The sequence below is a fragment of the Eucyclogobius newberryi genome, unplaced genomic scaffold (genome assembly GCF_026437365.1).
Source record: "Eucyclogobius newberryi isolate DKJ021-1_F unplaced genomic scaffold, fEucNew1.0.hap1 SCAF_13, whole genome shotgun sequence".
NCBI lineage: Eukaryota > Metazoa > Chordata > Actinopteri > Gobiiformes > Gobiidae > Eucyclogobius > Eucyclogobius newberryi.
The window spans coordinates 3,609,222-3,631,721 of NW_027315757.1; the positions used below are offsets into that span (position 1 = coordinate 3,609,222).

Below are 22,500 nucleotides of genomic sequence, written 5' to 3' on the forward strand. Positions count from 1 at the left end.
GTAAAACTTGGAATAAAATGATGGATAACTTTTGATGCCCCACTTGTGTAGATGATACATCCCAAAGTTAAGCTTGATCGGGCTATCGCCCATGGAGGAGTTTTTTTAAGTGCGAAGCGTAAATGTGAACATTTCATTGATTTTGCGTTTTTCCCATTTGTGACAGTATATTTGCGGCTCCGCCGCATCGAGACCGTGACACTTGGAATAAAAATTTGAATAACTTTTGATGCCCCGCTTGTGCAGATGATTTTCCCCAAATATGAGCTTGATCGGGCTGACGCCCACAGAGGAGTTCGTTAAAGTGTGACGTGAACAAAATTGCTGACTCAGCGTGTTTTTATTCTCAAACGAAGATGGGTACCACAGGGTAAGTCTGGGGGCGTGGCCACAATAATATATATTTTTTTGTCCTCACGAGAGGAATGCGTGTCCTGAATTTCATAGCCCATTCACTCATTGTTGACTATTTCTGTCATAGCAGGAGTAAGTGTGCATGATCCATGTCTTTGGCATGGGCTAGTTCACTGTATAAGGCTACATGCACAGCAGCTAGCAACAGCTAACATTTTAATGAAGCTAATAGCTCAAGTTTAGCATAAGTATTATATATGCAACGTAGAATAACATTACAACACAGAATAACGTTTAACTTACAGACAAAGATACCCCAAGGCCAGGGCCGGCCCAGCCTATAAGCAAACTAAGCAGCCGCGTAGGGTCCCCGAGGCGTTAATAGGGCCCCCAATCTGGCAACCCGTCTTATGAGAAGCGCAAGCACAGCGTGCTCCACTAGTGTAGGAGCGCTGCTGGCGCGGCAGCGCACACAGCGGTAACATATAAGGCACAAACCGCATTTATTTGTAATGACAATCTGGCAACCGAGACACCAGACCTGCGCTGATTGGGCAACTTCATTGTGCGCGAGGAGCTCGAGAGCAAAACATAAACACAACACAACGTGGTCCTCATGTCCAGAGGAATATATCCCCCCGATGCCAAAAAACGAAAGAAGAAACTTCTTGACGATGTAAAGAAACTGCAAACTCAACAACACTCTCCAGGTATTGAAATTATCTTACAAAGAGACGGTTAATGCTGCTGTTTGAAACAACACGATTCTGTCACGTTAGTTCGCTCAGGCTGGAGGCGACGAGAGCTCTGCCCCGCGCATAATAATGTGTCTGAATGAAAGATAATGAGCTTAACATTTACACCAGCCCGGGAGTGTCAGCTGCAGGTGAGGCCGGTGAGGGGCGTCTATGCCCCGGTCACTAAGAGGCGGAGATCCGGTCCGGACGAGCGCCGTCTCGTCCAGAACCTCTGACGTGAGACTTTGGAGTGAACAGTGTGCGGCCCCTGTCCCGGGCCCCTGAGCAGGGCCCCTGTGCAGCCTCAGTAAGAGATGAGCGGGTTTGAGTTTGCGTCCCTCTCTCTCACATCACCATGTGTGAGATCAATCGTGACTCGTGATGTCTGTTTGACTTCTTAACGTGGAATAAGAGGAACGTAAAGGTTTATGCATGCAAGGTCCATCAGCCAATCACATCGCAGCATTGTTTCATGCAGGAGTCCAGTGTGTGATGTTCTGATCAGAACAAACATTTATATTGTAATTCACTTTTAATAGAGCAATAAAACATTTAAATTGATTTAAAAAGCATCATTAGACTATTTGTTATAAATTATAACGCAGAAACGCAGTCGCTTCACTATAGCGAGGTTTGGACCTTCACTTCTCGTTCTGTTCATTCTCTGGGAATAACATGTTTGCACTGTGTAGCTTTATGAGTGTTATCAAGCAATGCTTATGCCATTTGTTTAATTTAATATAACTTGTTTTGTCACTTTAGCAAGAAGGAAAAGTTGGGAGCTGTAAAAGATAAATTAGTAAGGATAACTATTACTTTTACATTTTCAGTTAAAATGAATCAATTTGACCATAATTATTTTTCATAGCCAATATTGTATTGAGTAATTAAGTACACTAATGTATTAATAACTGGCTTTAGTCATTTTCTCCTGGTACAGTTTCATCACATCATCATTTTATAGCATTACAACCTCAACATTTTACTCTTATTTTAGCCGGCTGGACCACATTAAAATGCAGCAGAAGACCCGAAAAGGTCTGAAAATCTCTGGGGGAGGGCCCCCAGACCCACCCTGTTCATTAATTTAAACTGCTAATGTGGCTGTAGACCCTTAACACCCACAAATACACCCAAAAACATATCTGGGACGTGTGTTATTTGTACAGGGAGTAGAGGTGATGTCAGCGGAATACCAAGTTGCATTGTGGGATTTAAGTTAGCAATATTTGAGCTTGTGAGGTGTTGAGAATAAACTAACTGGCAAACGGATGCCCTGGAGTTTGGGTGCGCTTTGTTTGCGTTGAAGAAAGTTCCCATATGTGAATTGTTTACTGACAATGGCAATAAAACTGATTCTGATGACGTGGTGAGGGGCCCCCAAAAATGTTTTCGCTTAGGGCCCCCTGAAGGCTTGGGCCGGCCCTGCCCAAGGCTGAAAACGGGATGTTTTTGTCTGTGGCTGCACTGCGAAGCCAAACATGCTTGACTGAGCGCATGTGGCCGAAACAAAGCTTAAGCCAATAACGTCCACTAGAGGGCGGTAGTCGACTATCACACACTCATAGGAGTTTTAGAATGACGTAAACATGTGTTAACAGTACAATCTCTGATATAAATGAGATAAAAGAGGCAGGAGCGGATGAAGCACGCATGGATGAAGCTGAACAGCGTATTTCACACAATATGGACGAGCTGCAGACTATGAGGGCCAAGAAGGAGGCGCTGCAGGCCAAGGCAACGACTCTGCAGACGAACAATAATATAAAAAATAAGATTTTGGATTTGGAGTCCAGATACACCACTACTAGACACACCACAAGGTGATCGAGCCTTCTAATTTTACCTTTGTAACTATTGTGCCTAATGTTAAAGCCAAACAAAGGGGTGCATTTCACTAGAACTGGTCCCCTTGTCAAGCGCTGACTCAGCGTCTGATTGGTTGAATCCTCAGGCGCCAAATCTCAACCCCCGCATAGGTAAGTCTGAAAGACAAAGGGAAGACAATAAGATAAGATAAGATAATCCTTTATTGTCCACACATGGGGAAATTTCATTGATACAACGCAGGTAGATACAGAGGAAAAGGACAGATCACAGAATATAGGAAGTTTAAAAAACACTCTTAATAGAAGAACTCTTATAAACAAAAACTCCTATAGACAAAACCTCCCATTTCCCAACAAGGGATGGAGGGGGAAAATTAGGATGTCCGCCGGGATAACGTGACGATCTCCGGGTAAAAAGACATGTCAGTTCCATCTGAGTTTCCGGCGGAGCTCCATCGGAGCCCCACAAGAAGGTCCATGACAAAGGACCTGGGGAGAAGGCCTCCTCCTGGAAGACATTCCAGCGCCCCAGAACTAAGAATTCAGTGCCCGTTTTTGCATCATGCAAAATCAAGCAAAGGACCTTTTTACAACTTTTCAAGTCCACAGCCTTTCCAGACCAGCTTCATCTGTGAATCAGTGCAACGTGCCCTTCTTCTGAGGACCGCCTCAGAGCCAAGGACACGTAGGCTTTTGGACTCCACGCAGGCCCATTTCCTCACAGCTTCTGGTTCCGTTCGTATGAATGCACTTCACAGATTATATATATTATATTATAATATTATTCCCCTTGAAATTATTCCCCTCCAAAAGCTTTCAAGGAATAATATACAAATTATGAAATCGTTTAAAAATATATATACATGTATTGATGATTCAGACAGCCACTAATTAAATTAAAGATAAATGGGAAAGAGAGCCACAAAATGACATGTTTGGACAACTACTGTGGTGATTTGGGGCGTTGCAAAAATAAATTGATTTGAATTGAATTGTGTTGGAAAATTATATCACGATTTTTCACAACACCATGTCAAAGTGCGAATTATTCACAAGGAAATGCTAAATCTAGACTGTTTTTTACATTGCCATCCCTCTCAAATTTATAAAAATGTACTTGGGCCTCAAAACTGCTGCCATGGACGCAATGAATGGATACTTTTTGGAGATGTTTGCAGTCATGCCACATATCCAGGCAAAGAAAGAAGTGAGCAATAACATTGTTTGATTTCCCGTTTTGTGTTTCCAACATTTTAAAAGTAAAATAAATAAATAAAATATTGAAATGCAGCCTCGGACAATTGCTTCTTTATTTAATTCACCATTATATGTTTTTGCGCAACGCAGAGAGCTCGCCTTCATAGAGACAAAGAACACAGAGAGCAGCAGAAGTTTGTCCGTGCACCTCGAACTGTAAGAACATGAATCAAATTTAAAATCCTCCTCCTGATTTACAAAGCCATAAATGACATGGCCCCATCCTACCTCAACGATGCTATAGAACCTTATCATCCAAACAGAGCTCTTCGCTCTCAGAATGCTGGCCTTCTGGTGGTCCCAAGAGTCTCTAAAAGTACTGTAGGAGGTAGAGCCTTCTGGTGGTCCCAAGAGTCTCTAAAAGCACAGTAGGAGCAAGAGCTCCTGTGTTATGGAATCAGCTCCTGTCCATGTTAAAGAGGCCGACACAGTCTCTTCATTTAAGTCCAGGCTTAAAACGTTCCTCTTTGAAATGGCTTATGATCAGGCCAGTTAGGAACAGAAATATAAACCTACAGCTTCAGCTACGCTGCCCTAGGAGCAACTATGGGGGAAGTATGGCAGCTTGAGCACTATCCTCTGCTTCTGACTTCTTATTCTATCAAACAATAGTTAATATTTAATTCCACTTGCAGACTGTTCATTGCCTTTACTTTCTTTTTCTCACTTCCCCGAGGGGAGTGGGATAGACTCATTGATGACCTGTGGACCCTCTGTAGATGCTCCTCTCCTGGTGAAGCAGTCTCTACCCCATATGGATGGTCTGTCATCTGCCTGGAAGATCTGGTTCTCCTCCTGAAGAACTGGTTCTCCTCCTGAGTGGGTCCAGCTCCACTGTCTACCGTCCGCCTGTCCATCTGTGAGAGTCAGATCTCAGAGGCAACTGTTGTTGTGATTTTGGACGCTATAAGAATAAATTGAATTGAATTGAATTTATGTCATTTTTTTCTCACAGCTGGTTCTTGACACATTAGGCTGAGCAGACGTTTATTCGGCCCCGATGGTTAAATGATTGGTTATTAGTTAATAACATACAAATAAATGATTTTAAAAATCACACAATGTGATTTTGGGATTTTTTTTTAAAACATTCTGTGAGAGTGCACCCATGATGAAAATTCTGCATACTTTCTAAGTCGGAAAACCTTCGTTGAACTCTCTATCCCTCAAAGCGTACTGCTCCTCGATTGTTGGGTGTTGTGGGGAGTATATGTGTCCAATTACACCAGAGCCATCTTAGAACGTCCCAAAATGTTCAGTTTCACTTTTCTACAGGCTCTTCGGAAATGCCAGAAACTCAATCCAAGCATTCTCTACCAATGGATCCCAATAGAAGATATTCTCTCACATATAATTTTAGTTTATAGCTATACTATTGCAAGTATCATGATATGGGTGTGTTATCCAGATGGTGTGAGGTGCTTCTCGCAGTTTATTGTGTCCTCGCTGAGCTGTGAGGGGCCAATCGGCGAGGTGGATCAGGACATCTGCTGCCTCAACCCCAAGTTCGGCTACACGACGGTGGACGGACAGTGCCACTCTTGTGGGTCAGTAAAAGCACCCAATGTGTGTATGCATGTGTGTGTGCATGTGTGTGTGCATGTGTGTGTGCATGTGTGTGTGCATGTGTGTGTGCATGTGTGTGTGCATGTGTGATTATCTTGGTCTTATTCCAGCAGATTTGATTTTAGGTCAATAAGATGATACATTTGTCCCCACTTACATGTATACTTTTAGGTTGAATAAACCAAAATCGGTCCAGGAGTAAAACAGGGCTATATCAAGATACAAATACTGCCATTGTGTCTTTGGTAAAGACCCTTCAACCACCTTGGCTATAACTGATGTTTTTTGTGGTACTGTGTGATTGAAACTGTAGGCACACTAAGGGATCATCTCAAAATGTGTTGAAGCTGAAAAGACTTAATTTTTTTCGTCTCTCTCTGAAGAATTGTCAGATTTCCTTGATCAGTCAAACGTTCACGACTCTTTTCAATCTGGTTTCCACAAACATCATTCTACGGAAACCGCATTGCTAAAAGTGTCCAGTGACATTATGATTCTGGAAAATGCACGGTTTTAGTTCTGTTGGATCCGTCTGCACGGTTGACCTTTGACACCGTCGACCATCATATCCTGTTGAACAGACTGAGGGACCTGATTGGACTATCAGGGTCAGTTCTTCATTGGTTTTCCTCATATTTATCGGAGCTTTAGTGTTGCAGCAAACCAAATAATGTCTGATTCAGCTGATCTGTTGTGTGGAGTTCCTCAGGGCTCCGTTTTGGGTCCCGTCCTATTTCTGCTTTATATAATCCCCCTGGGAATGATCATTAAAGAGTTTAGTGATGTGTCCTATCACCTGCTCGCTGACGATATTCAGCTCTATTGCTCTTTTAAACCTTCTGAGATCCAGAAGCTGAAATCCTTGGTCAGTTGTTTAGTGCAAATGAAACAATGGCTGAGTCAAAACTCGTTGCAGCTAAATGCTGACAAAACAGAAACTCTGATTATTGCCCCTGATGATGCCATTCCAGGGATAAACCAGTACTTGGGTGATTTAGGTCAGACTGTAAAACCAAGTCTTAGAAACTTGGGTGTTGTCTTTGACAAAGACATGTCTTTAGAGCACCACTCCAAGCTGTTGACGAGGAACTGTTTCTTTCAGTTGAGGAAAATCTCTAAGCTCAGGAAAATGGTGTCTCAAAATGACCTGGAAGTTATAATTCATGCATTTTAGTCTTCACGTTTAGACTATTGTAACAGTTTGTTTTCCTGTCTTAACAAGAAGGAGCTCTCTCGTCTGCAGCTGGTCCAGAACTCTGCAGCGAGGATCTTAACTCGCACAAACAGAAGGGCCCACATTTCACCCATTCTAAAAGCACTTCACTGGAGCCGGTCAAGTACCGGATACAGTTTAAAATCCTTGTTCTGACTTTTAGAGCTTTAAATGGTCAGGTCCCATTGTACATTATCGATCTGATAAAACCGTACACTCCCTCTCGCTCACTAAGGTCCTTGGACCAGAAACTGTTGGTTCCTCGCACCCGTTTTCGGACCAGAGGAGACCGATCCTTCCAGGCTGTTGCCCCCAGACTCTGGAACGATCTTCCGCTCTCCCTACGGTCACTGGACTCAGTTACTGCTTTTAAGGGTCAGCTTAAAACCTTCTTATCTAGTCAAGCCTTTTAAATGCATTTGTTTTAGCGGTTGATTTTACTGTATATTGTTGTATATGTATTGCTCACTACAACATGTATTGAAGCTTCAAAGCAACAAAAAGACGAAATGTATTGACAAGCAGGAGCTATGACCAGAACTGACGTGCATCCATTTGAAAATAGAGTTGCACTCTGTCTATCTTGGGGGGCATCTAAGCTTCAGTCAGTGGTGTACAAGCCTTATGTATTAATATTATTGTTAAACCAGACTTTAGTGAGGATCTGAAGCAAGACTGGGAGGGCTGTGAAGTATTGGCACACTACTGATCATATGAATATGTTTGTGGTGGTTAGACTCCCAGCCTGGTCCAGCTGGTCCGAGTGGTCCCAATGCACCACCCTATGTGGGGAGGGGGTGAAGCTCAGAAGCCGGAGCTGCTACGGAAGAGGCCAAGCGGAGTGTGAGAAGAAAGGAGACAAGCATCAGGCTGACTGGTGTAACGGCACCTGCTGTGATGGTACGAACATGTAATTACAGCCTGACACAGCACCACATGAATATAGCCTGACACATCACCACAAGCACCACCACATGGTTGTGGTGCTGCTGATGCTGAAACATTGGCTCGGTCTTTGGCTGATGGAGTTGGAATTCTTTCATTCCTTTCTTCTTTAACTGGAGCAGGTTCTCTGTCAGCACCCTCACTCCACCTCTGCATAGGTGGGGGCTATTTCTCTTAAACAGGTCCTCTCATTTCCAGAATAGATAGAAGTTCTCAATGTAGTGTAGTCCTCTAGGTGCACACTCTTTGGACAGCCATGTGTTCAGCTGAAGCAGCTAAACTTGTTTATCTGTTTTGATTTTCACTTTATCAAGCACCTCAAACTAAAACACTATTTATAAAGTTAAGTCTGTTCCTGTTGTATGTCCACTACACCCACGGCACAATCAGCTGTTTAACTCCTTGATGTGTGGCCAAAATATTAGGAAGGAGTTACATTATTGACTGTGGTCTTCCATGCCTCACACCGCTGATGGCGCCGTCTCCAATCAGAAGCGAATCTGGTATGACCTTCACATTTGAAACAGATTCACTGTCTTCTGCCTTTTGCCCACTGCAGTGGCTCCCATTTTCTCTTTTTTTAATGTACTTCAGTCTCCGAAAGCTGAAAAAATCTGTATTTTGGGTGGGTTTCATTATCTTTGTTTCGTTTTGGTTGGCACCTACTTTGAGGCCAACCGGTCTTTACACAACACAGTCACTCCGGTTTAAGTTGGAAGTAGCAGTTTTTTTTTTTGCAAAAACAGTGGACTTCTTACCACTGGATGAGTCCTTTTTCAGATTCTTTTCATGAATTTCTTGTTGATATTTCCAACATCTTTCACAGTTAGTTTTCCTTCTCCCGGACATGTCACTGGCTCGTTACATCATTGGTTTGGTTTACTTAAAAAAGTAATAATTGAAGATTCATGGAAGAAAAAAACTGATTAAAAAGCAAAAATAAATAAGAAAGCAGCTGGAGCAAGATGGAGAGTGTCAGGAAGTAAATATATGTAACTACAGCATGACACATGACCACATGTACAACCTGACACATGACCATATGTACAACCTGACACATGACCATATGTACAACCTGACACATGACCACATGTACAACCTGACACATGACCATATGTACAGCCTGACACATGACCACATGTACAGCCTGACAAATGACCACATGTACAACCTGACACATGACCATATGTACAGCCTGACACATGACCATATGTACAGCCTGACACATGACCACATGTACAGCCTGACACATGACCACATGTACAGCCTGACACATGACCATATGTACAGCCTGACAAATGACCACATGTACAGCCTGACACATGACCATATGTACAGCCTGACACATGACCACATGTACCGCCTGACAAATGACCACATGTACAACCTGACACATGACCATATGTACAGCCTGATACATGATCACATGTACAACCTGACACATGACCACATGTACAACCTGACACATGACCATATGTACAGCCTGACACATGACCACATGTACAGCCTGACAAATGACCACATGTACAACCTGACACATGACCACATGTACAACCTGACACATGACCATATGTACAGCCTGACACATGACCACATGTACAGCCTGACACATGACCACATGTACAACCTGACACATGACCATATGTACAGCCTGACACATGACCACATGTACAGCCTGACACATGACCACATGTACAGCCTGACACATGACCACATGTACAACCTGACACCTGACCATTATGTACAGCCTGACACATGACCACATGTACAACCTGACACATCACTACATGTACAGCCTGACACATCATCACATGTACAACCTGACACATCACTACATATACAGCCTGACACATCATCACATGTACAGCCTGACACATCACTACATGTACAGCCTGACACATCATCACATGTACAGCCTGACACATCACTACATGTACAGCCTGACACATCATCACATGTACAGCCTGACACATCACTACATGTACAGCCTGACACATCATCACATGTACAGCCTGACACATCACTACATATACAGCCTGACACATCATCACATGTACAGCCTGACACATCACTACATGTACAGCCTGACACATCATCACATGTACAGCCTGACACATCACTACATGTACAGCCTGATACACCACCACGTGTAACTACAGTTTGACACATCACCACATGTACAGCCTTACAAAAGCCATGTAACAAAAGCCTGACACATCACCACTGTTTCGTAATGGATATTATTGCATTGCAGGAGAAGGGTGGTACCAATGGTCTTCTTGGTCAGCTTGTTCAGTGAGTTGTGGAGACGGTGGAGTTATGAGAAGAAACAGGCAGTGCACCGAGCGTCGAGAGTGTGCATTGGCTTGTGCTGGAGCACTGGAGGAGACACAGGCGTGTGGCCTCACCACCTGTCCAGGTAAATGTCCCGCATGTCCTTCTGGCCCAGTAGTTCTCATAGTGGACATGCACACCAAAATACATTCAAAAACATGTTTATAGCAAAGACAGTAACATTATTAAGTAATAATGACCAAAATAAAGTAATTGAGATTTTTTAAAATCAAACACTATATTCATAAATATTCTCATAAATCTCTCTAGAAGTCAATCAACATATTTCAAATTGTATTTGTTAAACCACCAAAATAATTGTTTAGTTAAGGTAAAGTAATTTTGTCCTGTCCTAGTTTGTGAATCCCTGCTTTGATCTCGGTGTCGACACATGTGGGTCTGCTGTTTTCTGTACAGTCCATGGAGGATGGTCAGCGTGGTCCGATTGGTCTGAGTGTTCACAATCATGTATCAGTCTCCATGGTAACGTCCCTACTAAAGAGCAGAGTCGCTCTTGCTCCAGCCCCGCTCCCTCAGTGCTGCCGCCAGGGGATGATTGCCGTGGCGAAAGCTTGCAGATGCACCAGTGCAGTGAGCTGCCACGCTGTGCAGGTGAGTGCTCCTTATTCACACACCCACAATATCCATCCATCCATCTTCTTCCGTTTTATCCGGGGCCGGGTCGCGGGGGCAGCTGTCTAAGCAGGGACCCCCAGACTTCCTCCTCCCCAGACGCTTCCTCCAACTCCTCCGGGGGGATCCCGAGGCGTTCCCAGGCCAGCCGAGAGACATAGTCCCTCCAGCGTGTCCTGGGCCTCTTCCCGGTGGGACATGCCAGAAACACCTCCCCAGGGAGGCGCCCAGGAGGCTTCCAGAACAGATGCCCGAGTCACCTCAGCTGGCTCCTCTCGACGTGGAGGAGCAGCGGCTCTACTCCGAGACCCCCCCGTGTGACCAAGTTCCTCATCCTATCTCGAAGGGAGCGCCCAGCCACCAGGCGGAGGAAACTCATTTCGACCGCTTGTATCCGCGATCTTGTCCTTTCGGTCATTACCCAAAGCTCATGACCATAGGTGACGGCAGGAACGTAGATTGACCGGTAAATTGAGAGCTTTGCCTTTCAACTCAGCTCCTTCTTCACCACAACAGACCGATGCAGCGACTGCATCACTGCAGCCGCTGCATCGATCTGAAGAATCTCACATTCCATCCTTCCCTGCCGGCTGCAAACCGTCCCAGTGCATGTTGCAGGTCCAGGTTTGATGGAGCCATCAGGACAACATCGTCTGCAAACAGTAGAGATGAGATCCTGTGGTCCCCACAGCCTCTGACCCCTGACCACACCCTCCGACCCCTGACAGCGCCTAGAAATTTTGTCCATAAAAACTATGAACAGAACCGGTGACAAAGGGCAGCCCTGAGGAGTCCCTCACTGGGAACAGGTCTGACTTACTGCCAGCAATGCGAACACAGTTCCTGCTCCGGTCATACGGGACCGGACAGCCCTGAGCAAAGGGCCCCGGACCCCGTACCCCCGGAGCACCCCCCAAAGGACACCCGGAGGGACACGGACGAAAGCCTTCTCCAGATCCACAAAGCACATGGGGACTGGTTCGGCAAACTCCCATGAACCCTCGAGCACCCGATGGAGGGTATAGAGCTGGTCCAGTGTTCCACTACCGGGACCAAAACCACTCTGCTCCTCCTGAATCCGAGGTTCGACTATGGGTCAGATTCTCCTCTCCAGTACCTTGGAATAGACCTTACCCGGGAGGCTGAGGAGTGTGATCCCTCTGTAGTTGGAAAACACCCTCCGGTCCCCCTTCTTGAACAGAGGGACCACCACCCCGGTCTGCCAGTCCAGAGGCACGGTCCCCGACCGCCACGCGATGTTGCAGAGACGTGTCAGCCAAGACAGTCCTACAACATCCAGAGACTTTAGGTACTTAGGGCGGATCTCATCCACCCCCGGAGCCACTGAGGAGTTTACCAACAACCTCAGTAACTTCAGCTTGGGTGATGGACGAGCCAGCCCCTGAGTCCCCGGTCTCTCCTTCCTCTTCGAAAGACGTGACCGTGGGATTAAGGAGATCCTAAATTAGAAAATGCCATTGCTGTTTTTCAACACCAAGAACTTGAAGCCATGAGAAGCGTGGAGCCAATCCCAAACAAATAATGATAAGGTTCAATGTAAATGTGGGAAAGCAGCTGTGAAATGCAAATTGAAACATGACAAAGAACCAATAATAGCAGGCCGATACACACCAGAGTCGAGTGATTTGCATGAGGACATCATGAAAATAATAGAAAAGGAAACAAAGAGACAATCAACCAAGTGTGAGGCCCTCGGGAGAAGCCAGCAGCTCTCTGCAGGTATGCTGCTAGACAAGAAGCTAGTGAACTTCCAAATAGACTGTGGCGCTACATGCTACAGTATCCCAATGCAGCAGCTAAACCCAGATACACAGCTTGAAAAAAGTGAGAACATGCTAGTCATGTTCAACAAGAGCAAACGAAATGCAGGAAAATGTAAAGTCAAACTCTGAAATCCAAGACTGTACTGTACAGACTAGAGTGGTAGACAAGAAGGACAAGATCCCCTTACTAGGCAGGAAAGCTAGTGAGGTAATGAAGCGTGAGAAAATCCTGGCAAAAGACAGCATAGTGACAAAGCAAGTTCCAAGTAAAGCTACCCAAGAGCAGAGTGCCTCTAGCGATGATGACACCACTCAAAGAAGCGCTGAAAGAACTGGAGGCTAAAGGTATTATTGCACATGTGTAGCACAGACTGGAAAGAAGCATGGTTTCAGTGATCAAACCAAATGGAAAACCAAGAATCTGCAGCGACCCTTAACCACCGAACAAAGTACTGAGGACAGGAGCCATTTCCCACTTCCCACCATTAATGACATCTTGCCAGAGCTCTCAAATGCCAAGGTATACACTTTGTGATGTGAAACATAACTTTTGACATTGGATGAAGAGTCAAGTTACCTCACAACATTTGCTACTCCGTTTGGCTCAGGATGCCAATGGATATTTTTCAGACTTCCTATAAGTGATCTGTTCTTTTCTTCTGTATCTGCCTCTGTATCTACCTGCGTTGCACCAATGAAATTTACCCATGTGGGACAATAAAGGATTATCTTATCTTATCTTATATCAGCCCAGCTTCGTAAGTACCGGTATTTAAAACGAAGCTCATGCAGGTACCAGAAGGCTTGCCAGGGGTGTATGTCATTGCAGATGATGTACAGATAACAGGTGAGGGGTACACATAGGAAAGTGCAAATGAGAATCACAATGAGAACTTCAGACTTTTTCTACAGATATGCAGACAAAAGAACATTAAGTTGAATGCGGGAAAGATTAAGTTAAAGAAACTGTCTGTACCTTACATTGGACATTTACTGACAGCAGGTCTCTCGATTGACCCCTAGAGGTGCGGGCAATAAGAGGGTTGCCACGACCCAAAGACTTTAAGGGTATAGAAAGACTTGTGGGGAAGCTGAAGTACTTGGAGGTTTGCTTAAGTATTATGATCAAGTTGAGGAACTCACACTGCAATGTGACGCCTAAGAGACATTACTGGGCACTGACTCAAAAAGGTAAACCTGTTGCCTTTTCCAGTAGAGTGCTGACTCCAACAGAAAGGGAATGTTTAGCCATTGTGTTTGGTATGGAAAAAATCTGGGATTTCCGGGTTATGGTGGCACTTCGAGCTGACGCACCTCCCACCATCGCTGCAAAATTCTACTTTAAAATCATTATTTGACCCACCTAATCCTAAAGAGGAAGAACAAAAGATGAGCAAACAAGGAAGATACAAGTCTGGTAACACTACGGGACCAAAGCAAACAAAGCTGATGGCCCACGATCTCATTGGAAAACAAGCTAACGAAGCTAACAAGGCTAGCATGGCTTACATGGCTAGCAAACCTGACGTGGAGAAATGCAGTCCCTCCCTGCTGGAGACGCGGGGTCCCGCCGCCCCAAGATGGGAATTCTCGTGACTTCTTTGCATCGGAAGGGGGAGAGAATGTGACAAATCATCAGGTATTGCAAGAAGCATCCCACTGAGCATGTGTCCAGCTGTGCTTAACAGTACAGTGCTGAGCATAGAACGCACCAAAGTCCGCGCAACTCTCCGTACTGGGTGACAACCATCACCATACTTAATGTAATCAGTAGAGTGGCTGCCCAAATTAAACAAGTTATTACATTTATATCATTTATATATTATTCCCCTGGAAAGTTCTGATTTATAAGCTGTGACGGAGCCAGTCCGTCTTTAACTGGTTTTGGCGCTTATTTGCTGAGCAACCGCGCGGCCCTTCATGCCCGCGCGCACTTTCTATCACACACTCATACATTCCCCGCTCCCCGCGTTTCCCTCTGTTTCATTCATTCGCATCAGACGCTACACACGCATCTTTCCCCGCACTCCTCCGTCACTAATCCGCCAAGGCTACACACTTGCGCGCGTTAGGTTCATTCTAAGCATACACGCGCCAGTTTTTACCTGTTTTGTCACGAAGCCGCGCTCCGCCGATGCGTCGCGTTGGGTCGAAACCGAGTCAAGACTTCCTGGAAGTTTAAATGGGCGCTGTTCACACCGTGGTGCTGACCATGTGACACCGGGTATTTTGTGTGTTTATATTGCTTTATTTTGAACATGTGTATATAATTAATGATGTCTTACGTTGTAGGAAGAGGCCACAACAGTTTATTGTCAGTTTATTTGGGATTTGAATTATCCAGTTATTTTGCTCAGTGGGAGGGGCAAGCGAGGAATAAAGGCGAGCCGCTCTTGGCTGGGGGGGAGTCTGTCTCCGACAACAGAGAAGGTAACAGTGTGAGAGAGAGAGTCAAAGAAAGAGAGCGAGTTAAAGAGAGCGAGTTAAAGTTGAACTCAAAGTTGGAACTCTGTAAATATATGTATTTTGGATTTTTGGACTTTTTTGCTCACTGTATATATTTTTGCACTGTGTCACTATTTTTGCACTTCGGTTTTGGCACAGTAAATCCACCTGAGCACTTGAAATCTGACTTCGCCATTGTTTTGAGAGAGAGCCCCGCTACATAAGCTTTAATAGATATTTCAATCAACGTGCTATGAAGGTCTTTCTCTTTTTTATTCCTTGATCGTTATAATGATTCTCCTTCACAATCTGGTAAAAGACCTTTATACCTGTAGTTGTCCAGAGTCCATCTTGAGTCTGTGCTGTTAGGTGTGAAATTTTGATCGTAAGCAAACCAATGTAATATTTTAACATCGTTTAGTTTGTACTTTTTAATTAGCTCCTTCCATGTTGTAAGAACAGATTTCACCCAAGGCTTCTCCACCTCCCCCAATTGACTCAACTGTCTGTCACCTGTCAGTAAGGCAGATGACAGTTTTTAATTGGATACGGTTTTTTCCCTTCCCATACAAATCTTGAGAGTGTTTTATTCCACTCATCAAACGGGTTGGGAATGGAATCTGAAAGAGTCTGGAACTGATGGAGACATCTGGGCAGAACATTCATTTTTGCTGGCAGTAAAAAGAGGGGTATAATTGTTTTCCAAAATTGTTCATTGATCCCTCCTAAATATGTAAGAGATTATGTTTGCCATGTAAATGAATAGGTCTATCTAAAGGTCAAAAGCGGTTACCAGAATGAGATTTTTTATCCAGACATTGGACCATTTTTTTGAAGAAAATTCATTGGGTATGGACATTTTTGATTTGGTCCAATACAGTAGAACATCTTCTGTGTAGAAGGCAATTTTATGCTCCATCCCATCGATTGTAACACCTTGAATTGTTTTGATTGTCTAATAAACTGGGCCAACAGTTCCAAAGTACAAAGCAAACAGGAAAGGGAACCAGGCAAAGCCCTGCCTCAACCCTCTTTCCAGAGTCAGTGGATCCATCAGATGACCATTGATTTTAAGTCTTCTATTTGGAATTTATTTGGAATTATTTAGCCTATAAATAGATATGGTCAGCTAACAGAATCAACAGCTTTCTCAGCGTCCAAACTAATGATCACAGCTTCGTCTTGTTGTTTCTGTATTTGGCTCATTATGTGTAAAGATCGTCTTATGTATCTACTACCTCTGTATCTACCTGCGTTGCATCAATGAAATTTCCCCATGTGGGACAATAAAGGAATATCTTATCTTATCTCATCTTATGTTGTCTTGTGTTTGTCATCTGTTTATAAATCCTGTCTTATCATTGTGAATTAAATGTAGGAGGATTTGCTCTATTCTTTTGGACATAATTGAAGTGTAGAAACAATAGTCCACATTCAGAATGGAAACAGGTCTATATGAGGCACAATCCAATTGGTCCTTCCCTTCTCTTGGTATCAGGGATATGACGGCCTCTTTCCAACTAGAAGAGGTCTGAGTTTTCTTCAGTGCCCAGTTAAACGTAAAAGCGAAGGGATAAGAGTTTCTTTTAGAGCTTTATACCACTCTGAGGTGAACCCATCGCTCCCTGGGGATTTATTGTTTTAAAATGTTTTGATTGCACCTTGTAAATCCAACACTGTTATTACGCCTCCTATTTTTTAATTTTGTTCTTCTGACATAATAAGCAAGGGTGTCCAGAAAGGATTTTTTATCCTCCTCTTTATCTCCTGACATTTTAGAGAACAGTTTTTTTATGGAAGGATTCAAGTGCTGATTTGGTCTTGTTTGTTGTTTAACATTTTTAAACAGCTCTTTCAGCTTGTTGCTTTCAAGTTTCCAGGATAATAATTTAGACATTTTTTATCCACTCTCGTAATATCTTTGTTTAGTGAAGAGCATTTTCTTAACTATTTCCTGTGAAGTCAGACCATGAATTTCTCCTCATATCTTTTTAATTTCCTTTAGAATTGTATGATTACCCTTCTTGGCCTGATTTCTCTCAGCAATTCAAATTTTTCTTGCAGATTATTTTGTTTTTTGTCCCTTTTTATCTTTTGAGCTGATGACATGGCTACATTTTTTCCTCTTAAAACTGCTTTAGAAGCATTATCATTTCCCTCCAGATAAGACTTAATATTGTTTAACATTCTTCCTCAAACAAAGGGTTGGCATTGAACCACCATAATGTATATGTAGAAAGCAGCATGGTCACTTAAATCCATTGTGTCTCAGTGATGTCTTTACTAAAGATAAGAAAATAGTCTATTCTGGAATAGATTGCATGTGGATTAGAAAAATGGGTATACTGGCGTGCTCTTGGGTTCATTACTCTGTGTCAATCAGTCCTATATTCTGCATTCATTCACGGAATTTCTTGTTTATTGTTCCTCTTGAATTTGAAATCCCATTTGCCACCACAGATTAGGGTTCCCTCAGAGTGGTTCACAATCAGGTCCATACAATGTTTTGGCATTCACTATCAAGGACCACGCCACAACAATGGAATATGAAAGAATGTTTATTGAAAATATCGACGATGGAGCGACGATGGAGCGACGATGGAGCGACGATGGAGCGACGAGAGTTGGCTGGGTAGAGACTCAGGATGGGGGCTCTATCTCTATCTCTATCCGATTCAGACTCCCCCTCCATAGATGGTGATGTGTTAAGGTGGAGATGATAGAGACATGGGGTGGGAGGGTGGGGTCGAGAGAGCAGAGACGACAAGAAATGCTGTGAATAGGCCTTATAAATAGGGCTTCTGGTTAATTAGAGGTGTGATTAAAGAGTGGGACGTGTTTATTGGAGGAGTAGAGGTTGAGGCGGGGTCCTGCTCCTGAACCCAAGTTGACGATTAACATCTCCAACTACACTTCACTAGCAAGGACCACGCCACAACAACAGAATATGAAAGAATGTTTATTGATAATATCGACAATGGAGCGACAATTGAGCGCGACGATGGAGCGCGACGATGGAGCGCGACGATGGAGCGCGACGATGGAGCGCGACGATGGAGCCACAATCAAGCCACGATTGAGCCACGATTGAGCCACGATCGAGCCACGATCGAGCGACGAGAGTTGGCTGGGTAGAGACTCAGTATGGGGGCTCTGTCTCGGGTAATCAGCCCAGCAAATTCAGAACCCCCAAAGATGATGTAAAATGAAAGAAGATTATCTGGATCTGAGTGTAAGGCCTGGCTGAAACTGATGTTAACTGAGTAGCACGAGAGAAGAGCTGGATAGTCGAGGACTCTCTGAACAGTTGCTGGATGGAATCTAAAAGCAGTCTGTCCATTACTGGAGACGAAGATTAAAACTGGTGCATTTTAATAGAGTTTTTGCGTTTGTGGGTCGTCGATGGAAGTACAAGGGAGTGAATAAGGTGTGAGAGTGATAAGATTGAGGTTTGGACGAGCAATCGTTAAAACTGGATTATGTGGTGGAGTCGCCTTGCTCCGGAGTGGAGAAAGCTTGGGGAGAGCAAAATACTTGCATGGATGTAGGAGTTGACGAGCTGGAGATAGTAATAAGGTCAATATGAGCGATAAATGAGGGAACTAAATTGGAGCTGAATGAGATTTGAGAATGAGTGGAATGAACGATAGATGAGAGGGTAGTCCGATTTAAAAGGTTTCCTGAAGATCGAAGAGGAATTGGGCGATCGTCGAAGTTTGGTGCAGAGTGTCGGATTTTGGGACTCGTGAGTAGGTGTTGGTCGATTATGGTGATTTGAGTATAAGCAAGGCAGGTGACGGATTGATAGAGGGGAGTAGACAGAGTTTAGAGACTTATGAGGTGCGGCGTAATAGAATATCTCTTACTGATCTACTAAGACATGTTGTCGAATGAGTGCCTTCTCACAGATCGAACCCCCAAGAATGTCCTGACCAATAGTGGGGTATAAACCGAACAGGCGTGGAGGACCCATTAGAGTAGCCAGAAACGAGCTGCCTTCCCTTGGGCCTTGAACCGAGAGAAGAATCGTCCTAGTGCAGAGTCCGATGGTCGCCTGAACATATTTAAATGTGAGTCTGTTACTTCTGTGTCTTGGCTTGAGAAGTGCACTAAAGTTACTCGTCGTAGGGACGAGAAGCAGATCCTTGGTCTGAAATGAAGGGCTTGTCCTGTAGGATGATGGAGTGCGCTGAGTGGTCTTCGATGCATCGAGATGCACGATGGGTTAAGGTGCATGCTGAGATATGCTTCTTCTGAGAACGAGGGAATGTGAGATGACTGAGCATCCCAGTGCCGGGAGACGGTTCTGGGGAGAGATGGCGTCCCGGTGTCGAATCCGAATCGGCAGCAAGGTTCGCTACGCAGGTTTTTCCCCGGTGGTCCTCACAGTCCGGTTCCACTGACATAAGTTCTCACGGTGGGTTTAGGCGGCCGCGCTCGTCTCTCACGATCCGGCCCGAGCTGTACCAAATTCCCCAAACAGAAAAAGCTCCTCCCCCCACCTGCAGTAACCCTAATAAACGCTCGAGTCCACACGCCTCGGACACGCCTTCCATTCATAAAAGGGATACAGGGCAGAATAAACAGAAAAGCTGCACTTTACACGCATTTTCGCGCACCTTCTGTGGCTATGCTACAAGCTTGATAAGCAACTGTCAGAATAGTGTAGTATAGTAAGCATGAGCAGAGAGCGAAAAAGACAGAATAGCTTAAGCCAGAATAATAATGAATGATAAAGAGCCAGCGCTTTGAACATGGTACGTTGATAGGTATATTTAGCTGAAGGATGTAGCTGTGGGTTGCAGCTGTGGGATGTAGCTGTGGATTGCAGCCGTGGGTTGTAGCTGTGGGTTGTAGCTGTGGGTTGTAGCTGTGGGTTGTAGCTGTGGGTTGTAGCTGTGGGTTGTAGCTGTGGGTTGCTGCTGTGGATTGCAGCTGTGGGTTGTAGCTGTGGGTTGTAGCTGTGGATTGTAGCTGTGGGTTGTAGCTGTGGGTTGCAGCTGTGGGTTGTAGCGGTGGGTGGTAGCTGAGGGTTGTAGCTGAGGGTTGTAGCGGTGGGTGGTAGCTGAGGGTTGTCGCTGAGGGTTGAAGCAGTAGGTTGTAGCAGTAGGTTGTAGCAGTAGGTTATAGCAGTAAGTTGTAGCAGTAGGTTATAGCAGTTGTTTATAGCAGTAGATTGTAGGTAACTTGGATTTAGCTGTAGTATGTAGCTGTAGAATGTAGCTAGGTTGTAGCAGTAGAGAACAGGCGTCAGACTCAATGGACTGAACATTTGAAACATCTTTGTTAAGGACACAATAAGCTGGGACGATGCTAGACTATTGTGATTTAGGGCGTTACGAAAATAGATTGAATTGATTTATACAACCTAGCTCCCGCCACCAGAGGGAGCTGAGAGGTCGAGCTGCGGCCGTGGAGCGATGGTGACGTCATCAGCTGCGCGCCTCCAGACGTGGAACCAGGAGGTGCGGAAGCGTCTGAAAGCGATATCTTCGTAGTGTCTGAAAGAAGTGCCCACCGGCTTCGGCCCGGTGCGCCCGGCTGCGTTCCGGTCTCTGGTGTCTGCCTGCGTGGAGATGTGCACAGGAGACGTGCGTGGGAGTGGCACGCGTAGCGGCACGCGTAGCGGCACGCGTAGCGGCACGCGTAGCGGCACATAGAGCGGCGCTCGGAGCGGCACTCGGAGAAGCTCATGGTTCTTGTTTGAACGAATGTCGAAGTTTAGTCTATACAGACTGCGGGAGGCGAGGATCGTTCTCAAGTTCTTTATTTGATGTAAACATGGAAAAACAGGCAAAACAGTAGCGTGTTGTTCATCTTGCAGCTGAGATTCGACCCGTCACAAGAATTAGCTGTCTTATATCGCTGTTGCTTGGATCTGATAAAATGGCCTGACGTTGATATGACTTTAAGATTGTTTAGACTAGTCCACAGATAATCAGAAAATACACAGAAAGTTCATCGTGACCCATATGCCATAAGATCGTCGTGACTCATAATAAATAGGACACAGACATGACAATAATTTGATCAATATCCACACGAACATGCTGCTGACTGAGTGTCTCTCTGTCGAGAGAGCAGAGACGACAAGATATGCTGTGAATAGGCCTTATAAATAGGGCTTCTGGGTAATTAGAGGTGTGGTTAAAGAGTGGGACGTGTTTACTGGAGGAGTGAAGGTTGAGGCGTGGTCCTGCTCCTGAACCCAAGTTGACGATTAACATCTCCAACTACACAAACGTGCAGCTTTCATGACATGTTCCTTCACACGATTGCCAAGAAACCCGATTATCAGGCATTGTGTTTTATAGTTGCTGGTCCAAACCTGAAGTTGGGTTTAGGTGAATCAAGGATAATATTGTTGTTTTCTGTGTACAGCATCATCACCTGGGCCTGCAGCGCCTCCATCTCGGCTCTCATTGTCTGCAGATCATCCGTATTGTTTGAAATATGTTGTTCAGCCTCATCGATGCGTGCGCCATTATCTCCTGCCACTTTTAGCTCATTTATGTCAGATTCTATCATTTCTGCTCTGAGTGACGCTATGTCAAGCTGCATTTCACTAGAGATACTGTAGCTTAACGTCTGCAGTGTTCCTGTTGCTCATCTGCTTTTCTACAACTGTTTCATTGATTTTCTTCTCTTTGATAAAAGGTATACATTAAATATTTTTGCAAAGTTTAAGACTTTTACAATTCTAATTAGATTCTTGCAGCTCTTTCACACGTTCACAGCTCTTACAGGAGAAAATGTCATTTCTCACCATTGACTGCATTTTTGCCACTCACTGCTAAAATTCAGAATGCTGTGATGTCATCAGTCTTTATCGATTACATTGTATTTTTTCACGAACTATCTCAAATGTAAATTAATCAATTTAATCTTATAATTTCTGTCTGTGATTTCACTCAAAATACTGAATTTGAACAATATTCCTTTTAGCTGTGTCTGTACTAAATATCATTGGCTTGTAGAATGTTGTGATATCCCCAAGCAGCTGTCACTCAGGGCAACAGGCTAGTAACCAAGGAAAGGACCAGTGTGTATTTTTCTGTTCCATGGTCCTATCAGAGAAGGATATTCTGAATATGTACAATACTTTCACTTTGACGTACATTATATTATACCGTGAAACGCAACATAGGATTTATTTGAGAAAAGTAACCGTATTCACCACTAAATGGAAGAGTAACTATGCCAGAAGTTTGTATTCTGAATACATATTTTTGGTACATATTTTGCTACTTCCCAACACTTCTTATAGTTATTGATTAGTTCCATTTTTTTGTATTTTTGCAAATATTCATGATTAAAAACATTTTAAAATAGTGTGTATATATCCCTCATCATAAAGTGTCACCAGATGGTGAAGTAGGCCCGTGTTAAATGTCTTCTGTTCT

At 44.2% G+C, this 22,500-nt stretch overlaps 1 protein-coding gene across 1 annotated transcript in view; it reads left to right on the top strand.

Moving 5' to 3' along the window:
* Nucleotides 1–22,500, top strand: part of LOC140357826 (properdin-like) — a 38,340-nt gene that overhangs the window by 2,764 nt on the left and 13,076 nt on the right. Inside the window, exons 2-5 of the mRNA XM_072442345.1 lie at nt 5,586–5,724; nt 7,693–7,856; nt 10,156–10,320; nt 10,653–10,847. Of these exons, the coding sequence (XP_072298446.1) occupies nt 5,586–5,724; nt 7,693–7,856; nt 10,156–10,320; nt 10,653–10,847 (663 nt within the window). The remainder of the gene's footprint in view (nt 1–5,585; nt 5,725–7,692; nt 7,857–10,155; nt 10,321–10,652; nt 10,848–22,500) is intronic.